Here is an 18,118-nt window from a genome sequence, read left to right on the forward strand (position 1 = left end):
GATCGGGCTGATTGGCCGACATTGCGATCGACTAAAATGCAAGCTCGAGTTCCGGGAACTCGTCGAAGCTTGCTAAAAAAAAAAAAAAAAAAAAAAGGAGAAAAAAGAAAAGAGAGAAGGACGAGGAGAGAGAAAAAAGGAGAGCTGGAGGGAGGAGGAGCGGAAGCCGGCGTGGACCGTGCCGTTTTACATATTTTAACGGTGCTTCGTGTACCTTCAGCCTCTCGCGAAACCTGTCGGGGAGGGCCCTTTCGCTTATTCTCGATATTTCGTCGTTTCCTGGCCGCATCTATATTTCAGCGGGTTCTCCGGTCTTTCGCTGTCCACCTCCGGCCGAGGAAGCGAGGCAGTCGTTAATGCGGATGATTAAAGCAACGTAAATCATCGGAGCGGTGTCTTGTCCGGGCGCGAGCGGACCATTTTGTTTAATTGCCGAAGGGCGTGGGAGGGGGAAATAATTTTTGCGGTAAATTGATTCTGTCAATTCGTAAGCTGCGGGCCTTGCGACACCAGTTCTTTGTACTTTAGAATTTTTTGGGCTGTGAAAATTCGAAATTTTAGATTGGGAGATTCGTCGCGTTCTATTTCAACTCTGTTTTTTCGTAACTTTCGTGACGCGACATGCTACTTGATTCTCGTCAGATTCTGCTCTTTCTTTTCTTTCTTTCTCTTTTCTAAATTATTATATATTTTTATGTGGAATCGAATTCTCATATTCGGCGAATTTTTCAAGGTCTAGCGCATTCCATTCGGATCCCAATTGAAACATTTTTTTTTTTTTTAGCATTTCGTTATATTTGGATTTCATTTCTCTCAATTTTCCGATATTCTATTTAGATTCTATCTTTTATTAAATTCATTGCTCTGTGATTGAATCTTTCATTTCTATGGAATTTTCGGAATTTCAGCAGCATTATATTTGAACCTCAGTTTCTCGAACTTCTTCAATTTTCGTTTACCAATTAAGGTTTACCAATTGAGGGCTTTCGTTTACCAATTAAGGCTAGTTTAAAGTGAAATTTAACTCGAGACGTTCGAAATTTATTTCTCACATTCATTCACGCTCTACCAGAAGAAGCTACTTCGAAATTTATCTCTCTCCTTCAATGTGAAACATATATTTTTACCATTCTGTCCTCATAATCGAGGACACAGCTAATTTTCTCTCTCGCGCTTTTCGCACTCGATTCTCTATTATAATTATAGGACAAATATTTTCTACCCGCGTAAATTACATAGAAGTTCCACAGGCAATAAATTAGACTTCTTTTTTTCCATTTCTCAACGCGATCGCTGAGCAAAAACAATCATCTTACTGGTCATCGACGATCGACGATCGACGAGTGGGCAAAATGGCCACGTGTAATGATTTGCTCGTTTTAATTTTGCCTTGGAGCGACGCCAGTTCCGCTTGTAAAATTTTCGATCCCGTTATTAGTAATTCGCTCGTTAATAATCGCGCTCTTTGCAGCGTCGTCGATTCGACAAGGCCTCCGAATTCACGATCTTAAATCCAAATTCAAACCGTTATATGTACATACATACATACAGTCGCTCGCGAAAGTACTGGAGAATTTATAGAAACTTTTTGTAAATAAATAATATGTTACTCGTAATAATATGTTACAATTATCATAATATAATATCGCTCAGGTTTGAAACGAATCTATTGTATTAATAAATCTTAATCAGTGGAACAGTCTTTGACAATTATCATATGCTCAAAATTCATGGTGTACATTAATCTTTTTAATTAAATATATACGGTTGCATATTTTCGGTTCGATTTTTATTACATTAAAATTTTACCAAAACATTCAAGATAATAATGTTCTTTTAAATACCGATATATCTCATATTAGTTGCAAATTTGAACTTTTGAAATTTTAACCCTTTGATAATTAGTAATATTGATTTCCAAACTTTATCAACATAATCATAAAGTAAATTTGAATATGTTTCGTGTCACGCATAAAATACACACGTGAAAGTTTATCCAACTGTTCGAATACATTCGATGAGCCATTCTGCCTCGAGTCAGATAAGAAAGATCGATTCCCAATTAATCAGAATACCCACGATACGAACGATTAACAGCGATAATTCGAAAAACTACGGCATCTCGATAAGGGTAATCGATACAGATTATCGTAATTGCAGGGGTAAGGAGAAATTTCGATCGTTTAGAAAGTTAGTAAGATATTAGTGCCTTGTAGTCATTAAGAAAAAAAGCGTAGACCCTGCGTTGAAAATTACGGTAATGTAATTTTAATATCGTTATAATCGCATAAATGAATTGTGTAAGTGGCGGTTTCGACAGGTGTTTGACGTTTAATATTAGTAATTAGAAAAATCGTTGATCCCCACAGCGGTGATTACGATAATCAGCGGCAATTAATGTAAGGATAGAAGAAAGATTTCGCATTCCTGGCAAACTTGCGTTTCGCACGCATCACGCGACACGACAGAATCGGATTTCGTGCATTCTCAGCAGCTCCAGTTCAGTCCAGTTTGGTCAGCCTTGAAATAGACTTCATCTTTACCGTTTTCTTGGCGTTCTCTTTGCGCGTTGAAAGCCTCGTCAATTACGGTGATATTCCGCGAACTCGTTTGCTTCTCTTTGCGCGCTGGAACTTTCAACTTTTTGGATGCGCGACATTAGCGATTCAACTTATTTTCTGCATCTTTTTCTTTTTATTCATAATGCTCGGCGGATCGTTAATTTCCAAAGTATAAATAATTCCAGATAACTTATACACATTCATTTCTTTTATGGACAAAGCAATTTTCTTGATAATCTATCACATTTATCCTGGTCATTTTTGCACTAGTAGCTCTAAAAGTATACAAAAATTCATCGATCTCGCGAATTTAATTCAAAACGTATATTTTCAATTTTTATTCGCGTTAGTTTCTACTTTAATGTTTCTATTTCTTTTTATACACATTTTTTACCACGTAATATTTTTCGAACATTGATAAAACATGTTCTAAATTTTCCTTGTAATTCTGTTGTAACGAATTTTACGACTAGATTTGATTCATCAAAATTTATCGAAGCTTTTGTTGAAACAATTTCGCAAACAATTGTCGAAAATACTCTTATGTCGTCTCGAACAGCACCTTCCTTCTTCTATTTTGATCTTCTAGAATTCAAACGCGATACATTTTTATTCTCCGAGTTTATATATTCCTGTACGTACGTTCGATTAATTAAAAACCAGTGCGCTATAATTACAGAGTCGGTAACTGGTCGTTTACGCGAGCAACGAGCGTGCTCGCTGCTGCTTAAGATCACGCCAAGCGTAATACAGCCGACATCTCGTGCTCGCGATTTTATTCCTGGCGCCACTCGCGAAATTTGTCGACTTACGAGCTTTCCTTCTATTGGGTTTTTAATATACTTTGATGGAAATTATCCGATTGAAAGCCACGTTCTGTCGTTGAACAACGTGAAAGGAATTTTACAAGAACGTAATTAAAATGGACGTTATCATTGATCCCCGAACAATTATACTCATCCTTGTGTTATTAACCCTTCGCACTATAATTGTTATCCTTGTTTTTTTCTCGGCCAAGTCTGATTTAATTTTTCCCCCTTTAATTAAAATTTGTTTCGCTGGCATTTCTGATGTGTCACATCAGTGGTGATCTCACTTTGCAAATGATTAATATTTTCGGCCAACGGATAACAATTCGATCTATACGAAAAGTCTTCTTGGCTTCAAGGATACCAAGGTAGCAAAAGAGTTGGATAATGTCATGTGACGAAGTATTCACCAGTGTACAGAAATATGTTTGTCGACGCGAGTTGCCATCTCTGTTTCTAACAATAGAGCAAGAACATTGCCGGTATTTACATCGTAAATCAAACTTATAACGACAGGAACGAACGAAGCTTTTAAGTGTATCGAGCTCAAGGCTGTCTTCTATTATGACTCACGCGTTTTCGAATCCTACGATGCAATCGCAATACCCAACACTTGTACTTTTCTACTCTCTCGATGCTATTACCACGCAACATACGCTTGAAACATGAATTATAACGAAGCTTGACGACCCAACTCGTCCTGGACTTCTGTAATTATCATCTCACCAGCTGATTCTCGACAATCGTCGACGGAAATCAGTAAACTCGCAGAGACCGGGACGAAACTCCTCCGCACGAAAGACGAAGTTGTTCTCGCTTTCTCGATTTTCGGTGTCGTAACGACCGCCCGATCGTAGGAGACCTGATGGAAGTGTATCCAACGGAGTTGCAACGCGGCGTTACGAACCGTGGTGAGCTTGCTTAACGTTTCAAACGAAGAGGAGAGCCGACGTTGGCTGGATAAAAAGAGAGAGGCTTCTGCTTATATGGTGGCTGATTACGAAGGGGCCAAGGGCCCGGGGGCCTTGGGACCGCTATTCTTAGAAGATGGGTCCTTTCCACTCCTTCTCTCTCTCTCTCTCTCTTTTTAACTCGTTGCTTCCTTATCTCTCTTCTTCCTCTTTCTCTCGCCACTGTACTCTCGTGTCTTCTTCTCTCTTACACACTCTCGAGCTGGCTGCACGCTGCTCGATTCTGATTCCCTTTCGTCTCGTACGCTCGGCCCCTACAGCGATTCCTAATTACCTGTGCTTCGCGTACGTCCGTCTCTGTTTCACCCTGTTTCGCCTCTTCCCTTTAGGCAGCAACAGCCTATGGCGGCATGCATAATGCATTTAAAGATCGCGTGATAGCGGCCGATTATGCGGTCGCGCGGGGACCTTCTTTTCCGCGAAAGGAGCCGCGAATTGGGATCCGCAGACCGTGACTCGGCAGGCAATTCGAGGGCGTGGCCCTGTGAAAGAAAGAGAGGAAGACAGAAAACGGTCAAACAGATAGGGCCGCATGAATGAAAACGATATTTTTTCCTTGGTCTCTCATTCTTCCCTCCCTTTGGCGAGCGAGAACGAGCTCGTGCGATCGTGCACCATTTCGCCGTAGTTTCAAATTTTTCTTCGATTGCGTGTGTCGATGTAAAATTGGGAAGTTCTGGAAAGAAATGATTTTGCTAATTTGTTTTTTTTTTTACCTGCGGTAGAACCGAATTTAATTGAGTTGTGTAGGAATTACACTTCAGAAATTACAGATCAGTTTTGGTTTTTTTCGGAATTCGATTCACCAAATGATGAACATCATAGCTCTGAAGGCAGAAATATTTATTTTCTTAATGAAATTTACTGGATGGATTATTTGTGTGAAACTGTAAACGAGTAATATTTATTTTCAATGAAATTGAACTCTGTGCAATTGTGCGCACAGAAAGCTGAATTTGACTTCCTAGAAGCTTGATCGAGAAACTCAGAGGAAAAAATGACAGAACTTTTAATTGAAGCAAACTTTGAAAATTCAGATTGTATCATTCTTGTCCTTTATCTTAAATGTAATATCTACGTTTGTTGATCGGCGAGAAATCGTCTGAAAGAATTAAATAATTGTAATATTTGACCAAACGATAGTACAAAGATAGAAAGTAGTTCGGCTCAATTCAAGATCACGCGGCGAATATTTAAAAATACGTCGCGTTGAAAGTGTTTTGATTTCGTGGCTGGAATATGTGGCTACGTCAGTTCGATGAAATTTCCGCGCACAATAGTTAGTCACATTGATTCAACGGGAGTTTAGTTTGAATTGTTCAGTTAAGTCTGTTTGAGGGGAATTCCACGTAGCTAATGCTACTTACGATTCGATGGTTGGATTCACTTGTTCTGAAATTTCATTGGGAATTGTTCATAGAAAAGTAATTTTATAAAACTATGTATTATATAGTGTATATATTACTGCAAGTACTTAGGAAAGAAAAATTTATTGGTAGTCCAAGAGCTATTTATAACAAATCAAAGGCTCGAGAGGCAGAAAATATAGTCTTTGATAGATTCTCACGTCGTCCACAATATGAATATTCCTGTCTCTGCAAACAACACTCGTCAAATTACACAGTCGTCGCATTTAAATTCCGAACGGAGCACGAACGTCGTCTCGAATTTTCATCAGATATTAAATAAAATCGTTCTTCTTCTCTCGTGGCACATTATAATTACACGTTTCATCACAAATTATACGTTTAAACTCGAATATCCAATTTCAACGAACATTCGTCTTGGAAACATTCATTCAACCTCGAAATAAAATCAAGAGACAAATGTCGTCTCTGAAATTTCATGAAAAAAGAAACTTCGTTCATTTGTTTTTGTTTTTTCCTTCGTCGTGAAACGCTGGATATCGTAAATTATCACTTCGAAAATCGAATGTTGGAATCAAGCACAAAAAAAGTATCGAATTTTCGACGAAATTCCTCGAAACGTTCACGAATCATAAACACGTTTTCAAAATGCAAATCAAGTACATTTGTCAAGAACGTTCGAGATTTTCACGCGTTAATCCGTGACGGTACTTCCTGCTCCTGGACGTCGACGTCCCGTTATTTTGTCAGGCGTTTGCAAAAATTCCGTGGAATCTGCGCGGTCGATAACGCGACGTACATACGTATACGTAGACTCTGTGTCTGTCCATAGTTCTGCATTATAATTCGCAGCCGATCATCGTCGAGGGGATCGGCGCAGTCAAAGTCGAGGACGTGAGCCGATAAATTCGCGGGGAACTCGAAATCCTTGAACGAAAAACGATTCGTCCTTGGGGAATTTGCGAAATTACCCGCGGTGTCGCGAGTATGGAAATTAGCTCAATTGCAAGCGACCGGCTCCAGTTTCATAAAAATCCGGCAAGGTCCGCGGTTTGGCGTTCCCCTGTTCCTTTTGCACGCCACTTTCCATTCGCCGCGTCTTTTTCCTCCACGCTTTTTGTCACTTTATGGCGGCTGTCGCATTCCATTGACGATTTTATTTAATCGAGAGCGAGCTAGAAAATATTCCTCGCGAGCTCTCCTGGCGAGAGATATTCAAACAATCCGTGCTCCAGGCGGAATATTTCACGGTGAAATTTTTATTTAATAAAATCAGGAGATACCTTTCTATTTCTTGCTGATTTGAGTCGACTAATTTTTATGTTTTTTACAGATTACTAATAGATTAATTGAGCACGAAACAAATGATTCATTAAATTGCAGAAAATCTATAGAATAGATTAATAAAATTTAGATGAATATAAAATGGATCGGAAGAAATGTACCTGTAATAATTAATCAAATTATTAATATGCATATTACTAAAATTTTGATGACTATAATATTAGATTACTCGTAGACGAAATTTAAGATTGATAATAAAATTCGATTAAATTAAAAACCCCAAAATCAAAGTAGTTTAATACTAAATTCTTATGATTAATTTCACTGCAATAATTTGAATATATTTTAGTCGTAAATACGCGTTTATTCATTCGGATATCTTCTTCTTTCTTTCTCCGATTGTAATGCAAAACGCAAATTTATTTTCTACCTTTTTTCTTCTTTCTCAGGATTTCGTTTTTAATACGAATGTATTTTTCTTGGTGTGCGTGCGATATTGAATATTGAATAACTCATTGAATCTTAGTGACTTTTTCGCGGCTGTGAAATTAATCAACGTCCAATTCTTTCTTTCTTTCTTTTTTTTTGTCTTTTTCTTTTTTCATTTGAATATGCGAAGTAACTCTGCATTCGTATAATTCTCGCATTAATTTCACCAAAGATTAATCACCTTAGTTCGTTCCTATTTATCTTAGTCCCCTTTGAGTTTAAAAATGTATCAGCGATACGTTTTAAATTTTAGCATACAATTGGAAATATTAAATTTTGAATTATTACATTGATAGTTACTTAAGAAGTCAATTCGTTAAAAATTATCCTTTTATAAATTGGAAATTTCTACTTCAATTACGGGTTCTCTACATCGATCCTATATTTAAATTACTTTTATAGTTCTACATCAATTCTGAAGTGACTTCAATATCGATTCCTGCGTCAAGTCTGAAGTAATTCAAATTTTACGTTTCTCTTTATTTTATATTTTTTTGCGAACGTAATTTAAAAAAAATTTCTTTCATCTATGAAATATTCTGATAAACATTAAAGCATTTTTCACTTATATGCATATCTCTAGATTTCACGAAATTTATTAATTGTACAAAAATGTTCACTAATTCAAAAATTCACCGAATTCAATAAGAAACCATAAATTTCTTAAATTTTACACAGAATTTTACAAAGGAAAATTCGTCTCTATATTTATTTGTTTATCGAGCAATTGCTAGATAGTACAAAGCGTTTAGACAAAAGAGAACTTCTCTTTCCAGTTACGATCGTTACATCGGCGTTTGATAGACGCAGTTTCCAATAGTCGAACTTGCGAACCAGCATCGTAGACGACCGAGCATAAATGGACGAAATTATTCGCCCATTGATACCAGACAATTATCAACGTTCGTGCTGTTTGACAGACCGTGCATCCGAATGCTGCACGCTTGGAGATCATATCGCGAGACATGGTGAAGGGAGGTGTTGGAGGATCGAAGGAGCGCGAAATTGGCATCGATAGTTTCCTCGATAGCTTTTCTTTGCTTTATTTCGCGTCGGTCGCGCGATTTCTTCGATTTTTCTCAATAATGTGTTTTCCAATTTTTCGCCGAGTAACACAGTCTTTATATCTCACCGCCACTCCTCCTCCACCTCTATGCACGTTCATTCTTATTTCCTTCAGCCTCGGTTTCACCATCCCGTTCGCGCTTCTCGTGAATTTCCAGCAGGCTGGAAAATCTCTCCGGTGACCGCCGCCGAGCCTCGGGAAATTGAATTTAGTGCGCCGTTGGTGAAATGGAATTCAATTATTAGTAATACGGTGGAGCCGCGATTGAAAAAGAATGACAGAAGCCCGGCGAAAGAGCGGGAAATGGCGAGAACAGGAAAAGGGCGATGAAGGGTACGCGGACGGCGGATAATAGAGCTAGGTACAGTGAATGCGAACCGACGAAAATTCGTCGTGTAAAATTAATCGCGGACTTAATTACCGGTTTTCCTCTAATTAAGCCCGATAAATGATTTCAATCGTGGCGAGGAACAGGGCGACCGGTATCCACTGAATTACTTCGCGCGATATTTTGTGATCGTTCGTCTGGATCTTAAAAAGTAACCGGACTTTGTCGACATTCGTCGACATTAACAGGTTTTGCGAGTTCATCGGCTGTGAATATCTCTACGCGTGCTAGGAGTAATTTACGTCTAAAATTTCTCAACGTGATTGGAAGGATCTTTGTAACTGAGCGAAGGACGATTCCATCTTTTTACTGAAACTATCTTTCACCTTCGTGTAATTTTCATTCTCGTTTGCGAAGATGAAGTTAAAACAAGTTTTGACATCGTGACAGCTTGACACTGTTGGAGAAAACGTTTTTTAAAAAATCGTTATATAATGTGTCAATCAATTTCCAAATTAGACTAGTCGATTGATAAAAATTTTACAAATTCAGTTCGGTTACTCTTTGATCACACACATGTTTTTCCTTCTTTCTTTGTGTCTGATCGTTCATCACTAGGATAGATCATTCTTCTATTTCACTATTTCACTCGTTTAATTGGATGATAGATCAAAGGTAGCAGCGTAGAGGAGAGAAAGCGAGAGGATTTAGGAGAACGATAATAAGAGAAGGAAGAAAGACGAAGTTCAGAAGCCGAACGAATGATTTAATCGGACGTGAAGAGAAGTTGATAATTAACGAGTCCCAACGGCGCGTCGACAATGCTTAACGTTGGAAACAAAAGCGGCTGCCGGTGTAGTTAGGTGTACTGCTGATCTTCCTACGCTAAACGAACTTCCGGGTGGCTTGTTCGCTTTTGCACGCGCCTTCAGTGCGAACCGTCCGCCACTTTCCAGGCGGACCGTGGTGCACCGTTAGAACTGTAAGCAGACTGTAGTCAATTTCCTTATCGATCCTGTAGAAGAAGAATCGCCTTCTCTTTATATTTCTCCTATACAGAAGATGTTTTCGACCTTTGTAATAAAATCAGGTGAAAAGATTCGAAATTAGGAAGTCAAGAAGCATACATAGTATATAAGAAGCATAGATATCTTCTAATGGAGAAATTATGCTTGAAATTGAGGCAGAACGTGCTTCTTAGGAATTTGGCTAATATTAAGCCTAATATTAAATTATCAATATTTTTATTCAAATATGCGTAGGTGTCAGTATGAATTTGAGTGATCACGGTTAATTCTTTTTGTAGAAAAAGATACTTTAATTTTAGCGAAAAACTATATTATAAATATTTTACAACTATATTACAAATATTTTCGTGCCCTTTTATTTATGAAAGAAATTGTTAAATTTCGTAGATTAATTTTAATAGGCCCATTACTTTGAATATTTCGTGCGCTTTATAAATAACAGAAATATTTATATACATATGTACATATTTCTTTTTATATTGTATATTGCTATTTAGATGATCCATGCTGTATCATTTATTATTAAAAGTATCGTGATTCGACAATAAATAATTCGTTACAAAAGTACGACGAAAAAGTGCTACGTTGTTTCATTTTCTGCAACAATTACGAGCTAGATTTTTACCAGAAAATTACAGGAATATAGACCAATATTAAAAGTTTGGGGAAAAACAACAGTTCTCCTACACACATTCACAGTCACTTCTCTTTTATCTCAATTTGCATATAAATTATATTTTTTTTATCACACTAAGCTTTATTCTACTCTCTTTCTTTTTAACTCATGGTTGTTTACAACATCATAAAGAGATGTTACGTAAGAAAGAACAGAGTGGCCATTTGCTGAAGAAGCAGGCCGACTGACCGACTCCCATCCGACGCTCACATCCCCGGAGAGTCGTAACAATGCGACTCCGGGCCAGCAGTATTATTATAATAAATGGTTGCGTGTTGCTTGTCTGTTGCAGAAAAATTGCTGAACAGCGAGGGCCGCGAGCTGCGACGAGCTCTCTTCTCCCTCAAGCAGATCTTTCAGGTGAGTTTGCAATCCGCGAGACCCGCGGCAACGCGCGTTGGAAAAGGAACGCGTGGTAGGAACACGACGAGAGAAAAGAGAGAGGGATAGGAAGGGCATCGCGAACTGATGGTGAAGCGAGGAAAGATGGTGGAACGAGAGAGACGGGAAGGGAGAAAAAGACAAAACCAGAGGGAGAAGAAGGTGGACGGGGCCATTTTTACGCGCGAGCTACTCGCTCGACGAGTAAATATTTGCATGGCGGTTTCTCAGCGAGTTGCATTCTCTCTACTACTTTTTCGTTCTTTCTCTTTCTCTAGCTATAACCGTAGGTAGGTCCTCGTCTCGTAAATTCGTCGTTGTAGGTCACGTTCAGTTCACGTCAGGCCTCGATACGTTTCTCAACGCGATGGTCGAACGTTCGCTTGTCAACCCCTTATCATTTTCTTGTCGATGTTCCTCGGCAAGCGTTACTCGTTGCAACTTGTTACGTCGAGTCAGATGTAAAGTATTGAAGGATAGAGAAAATTGAAATTTCAAATTCGAATTTACTAGAATTCGTGACACGATATTATAATTATGAAACGAGAGGTTATCTTGTTTTTGGAACTAATAGGTATATAAAGTGTAATTCAAATAGAATTCCTTCATCTGATTTCGACTCAGATAGCTATAGCAAATATTGATGAAAGAAATAATTATGTGACAGAAGATAAGACGACTTTTTTCGTCAAAATGCACTAGGTTTTTAAATTGTGATTTAAAGACCTAAATAAATGAGAGGAAGATTTTATACGTAAAAGAATATCCAGAAGAAACTTAGATCAAAATATTGTTTGTAACCAATGGAAAGTTGGTATTTCGTGTCGACTCAGTGAAAATTCGGTCGGCAACATATTAATCGATGCGCTCGTCAGGAATGATGCGATTGGTAGCGTTTAATTAGAGGGAATCTCGTGTCGATGATTTATCGAGTTTTCATTTACCGTGTACGAAGCGTTCCATAACTGGTCGTACGTACAGAATAAATCATGATGAATCTGCGTGGAATAAAATGAAGAAAAGTGTAATGAATTTCTTTTCTAATTAAACCGATTTTTCGGATTTGTTATTTCCGTTTCAATTGACCAGTTGAATATAGGCAGAAGAGAAGGCTGCAATCTTAAATTACGAATGAAAACGTGTAAAAGTTAGTGATGTAATAATAATTTGAATATTTTAGCGTGAATCGTGTGCAGTCTGGAAATATTTGCATCTTTGAATTTTTCATACACGCGTAAATATCGCCAGCCAGAATATTTATTGTTACACCGCGGACTTTCATATATTTGTAGGAAATATATTTTCAAGGTTTGAAAAAGGTCACAAAATGCATGTAATATGCACAAATATACGAAATATACGATTTTTTTCAGTAACTTGTAATAAAATTTAAATTCCATTTTCAAAATATAAATTGCAGATTTGTTTCTACGCAAATAAATTGTGTCCAAGTTAACGAAAAGGAGAAGTGAATTGTAATCTTGTAAAAATTCGCTCTGTTCTGCGCCATAAATCCAATTGTCGAGTCATCAATCGTGAAAAAGATATTGTTAATTAGCGACGCGAAGGTAATAGTGGAGTAGCTCGACTGTCCCGATGAAACGAGTCGGATCCCCGAATTTGTTCGTTTTTTCAAACGCCGGCCGTTTCAGCTTCCACGACGTTCCTCCTGCTTCCGTTTCCGGAACAAGAAGGGCAAACTGGACGCCGCTCGAGCGTGTTTATTCGAGTCCCCGGAACTTTTCTTAACTCTGTTCGCCGTAATTAAATCTCGTAATTAGCCGAGCGGCAAAGGAATTTTTCTTTCCGCGAGCTGCAAGTCCGGGAAACCGTTCGTTAAGAGAAATTCCATTATACCGGAAGCTATCGTTCCGCCTTCGTAAAATGATGGATGAGTTTATTGTTAAATTATATTAGGGGATCGTGATGAATGGAACGAATGTCAGCCACGTGCGATGGTCGACAAGGTGTTATTAGTAGCTATCGTGATTATTTTATCGATCACGCGGCTTAATTTCATTTAAGTTTTACTTTTATTTTCCTGCTTTTTTTCTTCGCTCACGTGTCACGGCTGCGCGCGTGATTTATATTAACGACGTTAATCCGTTAATCGATAATGTTACATTTTATTGGCACCGATTTCGGTGAAATATTATAATGACAAGGATAACCAATATTGCTACGTACCTATTAGATTCCAGATTTATTGCCGGAATTATTGAGAAGAATATTAACGTTGAATGACAAATGTGTTAATAATCGAGTGCAAATCGCGTTACGGGACGATTGACAACTGCACGGGGCCTGCAACGACAGCTCGCTCGACCGCGAGTTTATTATATTTGTGGCAAAAAATGGTCAGAACTGGTAGCTAGTGAGAAATCGAACAACAGAGAAATTTGGTTCATTTAAACTCAAAAATTGATCGAACGCTTCATTAAAGTTAATTGATCAGAAATGAAAGATGTCATCGGTGTCATGTAAATAAGAGAAAGTTATTTCTATAATCGATCAAATATTATATGGAGGCCTCAGAAGGCAATCAGTCATTTCTTGTGCGTTGTAAATATTATCTTCGAAATATCCAGTTGATGGTACAATTTAGTCATTATAATGTAATCACTACAATGTATGTAATCGTTACTTATAATTAAATTATAATTGAACTGTCGCACGAATTAAAAGTTTATACACGTAGAGTATGTTTGAAAATTTTTCATGATAAAAGTAACTTTAGAAAAGCAATTCAAACGAAAAATATTGATCAAAACTGCCTGTGACAAATATCTTAGTCTTGAAATGACAAAAATTCCAAAGCGAACGTTCCGACTGCGTTAAATTGAGATCAAATTTAAATCAGAGACGTCCTTTTACGAGACGTCCTTTCCTCAAAGGGGAAACGTTTAATTAGACAATACGTTTGCCACATCGTAAAGATAAATCACTGCAGCCGATGGCTGAAGTTGAAGGCGCCTAAAAACAATCCTCCAACTCTTCCTCCTGCCTTATCGTTTCAATTATCGGACTGACTAGCTACAAAATTAATTACAATACTCGGCCCTACGTCGATATAGTACAGTCGTCGCTGATCGAACGAGATTCCCTGCCTCGTCCAGCGGGTTTTATCCGCACAGTATCGCCGCCGCAACGTTCAATTTCGTTTCTTAATCTTGGCTAATCGGCTCGGCGCGTCGCGTCCGATGAACTTCCACTATCTTGGAAAGCGAGAGCCTGAAACGTGGCCGTGAAACGCACGATCGTGAAACGATCCGCCTCGCGTCCGCCAATTTAATCAAACGTAATGCAATTTTCTATTATGTCCGCGATTTGCCGCCTCCGGCGTCGTAATTAATTCCATTTCACTCGTCTAATCTACGTTCGGCGTAGGTAAAAAAAAAAAAAAAATCCCTCGAATCGGAGCTCGTTTTGCTTCTTGCCGTTTCGTTTGATTTTTTATTGACTTCTATCACTTGGAACGCTTAATCGTTAGAACATACGATGATTGCGGCGACAGAAATGATAAAGTTGTATTTAGACTGTAGAATAATTACAAGTAACTTTTGTATTTTCTTTATTTGTAAACTGAGCAGTTTATTTATTTATTTTTATTGTAGAAGAACGGAGGTTTTGCGCTTTAAGTTAAAGCCAAGTGATGAATCGTTACGCGATTTTCTTTTACGAAGTTGTAACGTCTTAAAACGTCGATGATATTTTATCGTTATTGGCTCGGTTACGCTCTTCGCTGCATATTAAGTTTATTAATAAATCGTTTCGATAGATTCTACAAAATTGCTCAGTACATGCTGTAATAGATTATCTATCTTACTCTCTATGTACAAAGACTTTATTTTTACATACAATTCAGAGAAATAGAGTCATCGAAACCAGTTGATCGTTAAATAGAACCCAATGGATTATCCGTATCCGCGATTCAACGTTTCTCAAAAGGTGGGCCATAAATTCCAAGCCGTCGAACCGTCGATTAGGTTGAATCGTTTCGTTTCAGGTTGAATAAATTAGGCGTGCGAGCGACGATGATCGGTAGTAGTACGTAACGGGCGTTCTATTCAACTGCGGAGGACGGCTATTTACCATAAACTTTGGTTTTGCAGGAGGACAAGGACCTGGTGCACGAGTTCGTGCAAAATGACGGGCTTGCTTGCCTCATCAAGGTTGGCAGCGAGGCCGACCAGAATTATCAAAATTACATACTACGAGGTGAGTATACTGACAATTTGTCGATAGAGACTCTTTGGTATCCCGTGTTTTTCTGCCGCGGCTGGCTTAGACTTCTAATAGCGTACGTAAGAGTTCCTCCGTGTATGTATCATCCAGGCTATACTCTTCGCGGCTGCAACTGCAGTCTACCGCCAGCATATAAATATTTACGACGGCAAGAAGTCGGATTTTTTAGAAATTCGTCTTCTGCGTTTTACCTTTGATCAGTCTCAAGTTACTTCTTCCTTTTCTTTTCTCTTTTTCTTTTTTTTTTTTGTGAAATCAGAGGTACCGAGAAATTATTTTAAGTTGTTAATGTACAGTAATATCCTCAATGACCTTTTTTACTATCGAAATTTACAATATTCTTTCATTCTACAAACTATCCTGGAGAAATAGATCAAAAATTTGAATTTCAAGACAGAAGAGCTTGTACAAATAAATCGAAAGTGTTAAATTAATTTAATTATTTTGTCAATTCTAGTTAATTAAATACCTTAAACGAGTTCATTTCTCATACTATTCTTCTTATGGAAATTGTCACTTCTCACAAAAGTCTGTTAAGCTACAATTTTCATTCTAAATTAACCGATGATGTTACCACTTCCTTAACATCGGAAAGGAACATTTTCATAATCCAGCAATTCTCAGACGCGGCCAGGTCTCGAGATTTCTCGCTAAACACGAGAGCGCGGTACGTCTGCAACGTTCTCATAAACAGTGATAAGATAATACTCGGGTAATGCAGCTAACACTTAACGAGCTAACATCAACGGATCCGCGAAACTGAGTCCCAGACGAGCGACAACATCGTCTTCTCTCGTTTCTCCCCTTCTCGCCTTTGAGGATCTCGTCGAAAGACGGACGCGTGCTTTCGCGTAATATGCGTCGTAACCTGCTGGAAGATCTATAGCGCGCGTTCAAGCTCGCGGAGGCGGTTTCCTTGATGTTCAAATTGAGTTTACTTTTATGTTCCTGTGCGGTGGCTGAAAGAATTTTAACGAATATATAAATACTTGAACGATAAAATCATTCACAATGTCGGAAAGAATTAATTTACAAAGGAGGGAAAAGGACAATAAATCTACGAAATTTCCCAAGAAATAGTTTCTACGAACCAATTTCTATTTGAACATCATACAAATCATATTATGAAAAGTGAACATTCATTAAAAGGCACACAGAGATAGACAGTCAATGATATCTCCAATTATTTGTATAAAATACATTTATTCAGAAGAAACTTTCATAAATGCATTAATAACGTGAATTTTCAGTAAGAAAGTTAATAATATTTTCGACACGAGTTCATCAGCAACACCTTTCTTACATCTTTACTTTTCGGTACGGTTAAAATCACCTATAAACTAAATCAGAATTTTCTTGGCGATTTAGAGATGTTGTAGTAAAAAAAAATCTCCATTCACACAGGCTTCTGTTAACTCTTTGAAAACCTCGAAAACTTTTTTCTAAAATAATCATTCAAATATTTGAACACACTAAATTTTATTGACTGTACCTTAATATCGTTTTTTAAATTTAAAGCAATCAACGTGCATTGCCGGTTTGTTGTAACAAGTATAATGGAAAAATAATATCCTCCATCTTCTTTTCTAAATTTTCGTAAAAAGCAATAAAAAGTCTAGTTTATGTGAGAATTATTCTAACGATCAGGATTGTTTTCAAAAATTCTTTTGTTCTTCTTACATCGTTATAGCTTTCACTCTAGCTGTCTGTTCAGATATTACTACATCGCATCATACAACACCGAATGTATATGTTCATTATATAATTATCAGCAAATTATAAAAAGAGAAAGAGCTGTTAGTTAGATTTAGGTACGATCCCCTCCCCTCAGAAAGGACAGTCGAGTGCAAAAGGTTAAGCGAGCACGAATTATGCGAACTGTATATCCCTCGATAAATATGTACAGAGAAATTGACAAGTCCTACTGTAAACTTTAATCTCAAACTAAATCTCAGACAATCGCATCCATCTAGAATGTAATTCTGAGAATTACGTGGCGTGCGAGCGATAAGCAGAGTCAGTCGGCCCCAACAACGGACGTCCACACGCGGGATTGCGCCGTTAACGCAGCCTGTTTACAAAAGCATCTGCCCGTGGATTCGTCTGCGAAACCGCGACGCGTAGCAGATTATGAATGCACCCTTTGATCGCGTTTCGAGTGGCTCGCCGAGCGGCGCAGGTCGACTCGAGTGCTTCGTAAACCTTCGCTCCGAGCCGAACAACGCCACGGAGAAGACCAATTCCGCGTCAGCTGGCTGCTCGATACGGCCACGCGGCCCACTTGTGCCATCCTCGCTCTTTTCCTGCCACCGATAACGAAGCAGAGTCGCCTCCTCTCTAGTCTTCGATCACCGGCTGGACCTCGTCGAGTGCGTTGTATACCGAACGAGTCCTCCGGGAGTCCACGCAGACAGATCCTTCGCAAGAAGCCGAAACTATCTCGCTATCCGCTATCCGGATACTGCTCGCACGGGAGGAATGATACCTCACGGTCTTCGTAAGCTGTTTCTTTTCCTTTTCCTTCTTTTGAAATTGATCTTCGATCGTAATCTATTTCAGTTGCAAAGGGAAACAGAGTTTTCACTTCGTTTATTTCAGTTTTCTAAAATTCTAAATTTTACTAGTTAATTTGTTCACTGAGTTTTTGTCGATTCGATTCATTCTTCTGAATGTATACTCTTGTTACGTGAGTCTGTAGTCCGGAAAATTTGTCAGGCTTTATCGCGACGTTACAACGAAGGTTTTAATTTTGAATCGCGGTTTTCATTTTAATCTCGCTCGTGTGAACTTTATTTATTCAAACAAAGTTTCAACTGGACGTCTCTTTCCGGATGAATTCACTTTGGCATGGTGATGCTTCAGTTTAGTAATTAATTCATTAACTGAATTTTTATTGGTTGAATTCATTCGTTT

The 18,118-nt window shown here is 38.2% G+C and overlaps 1 protein-coding gene across 4 annotated transcripts in view; it reads left to right on the forward strand.

Annotated features, from left to right (window-relative positions):
- LOC122537593 (FH1/FH2 domain-containing protein 3) overlaps positions 1-18,118 on the forward strand; it is a 199,687-nt gene that overhangs the window by 112,807 nt on the left and 68,762 nt on the right. For all 4 annotated transcript variants that reach the window (XM_043670869.1, XM_043670868.1, XM_043670871.1 and 1 more), the window contains exons 3-4: positions 10,872-10,939; positions 15,073-15,178. Coding sequence is in view for 1 of the 4 variants with exons in the window: in XM_043670872.1 (XP_043526807.1) it covers positions 10,872-10,939; positions 15,073-15,178 (174 nt within the window). In the remaining 3 variants the exon portion in view is untranslated. The remainder of the gene's footprint in view (positions 1-10,871; positions 10,940-15,072; positions 15,179-18,118) is intronic.

This window comes from Frieseomelitta varia, unplaced genomic scaffold (genome assembly GCF_011392965.1).
Source record: "Frieseomelitta varia isolate USP_RPSP 00005682 unplaced genomic scaffold, Fvar_1.2 scaffold_920, whole genome shotgun sequence".
Lineage (NCBI taxonomy): Eukaryota > Metazoa > Arthropoda > Insecta > Hymenoptera > Apidae > Frieseomelitta > Frieseomelitta varia.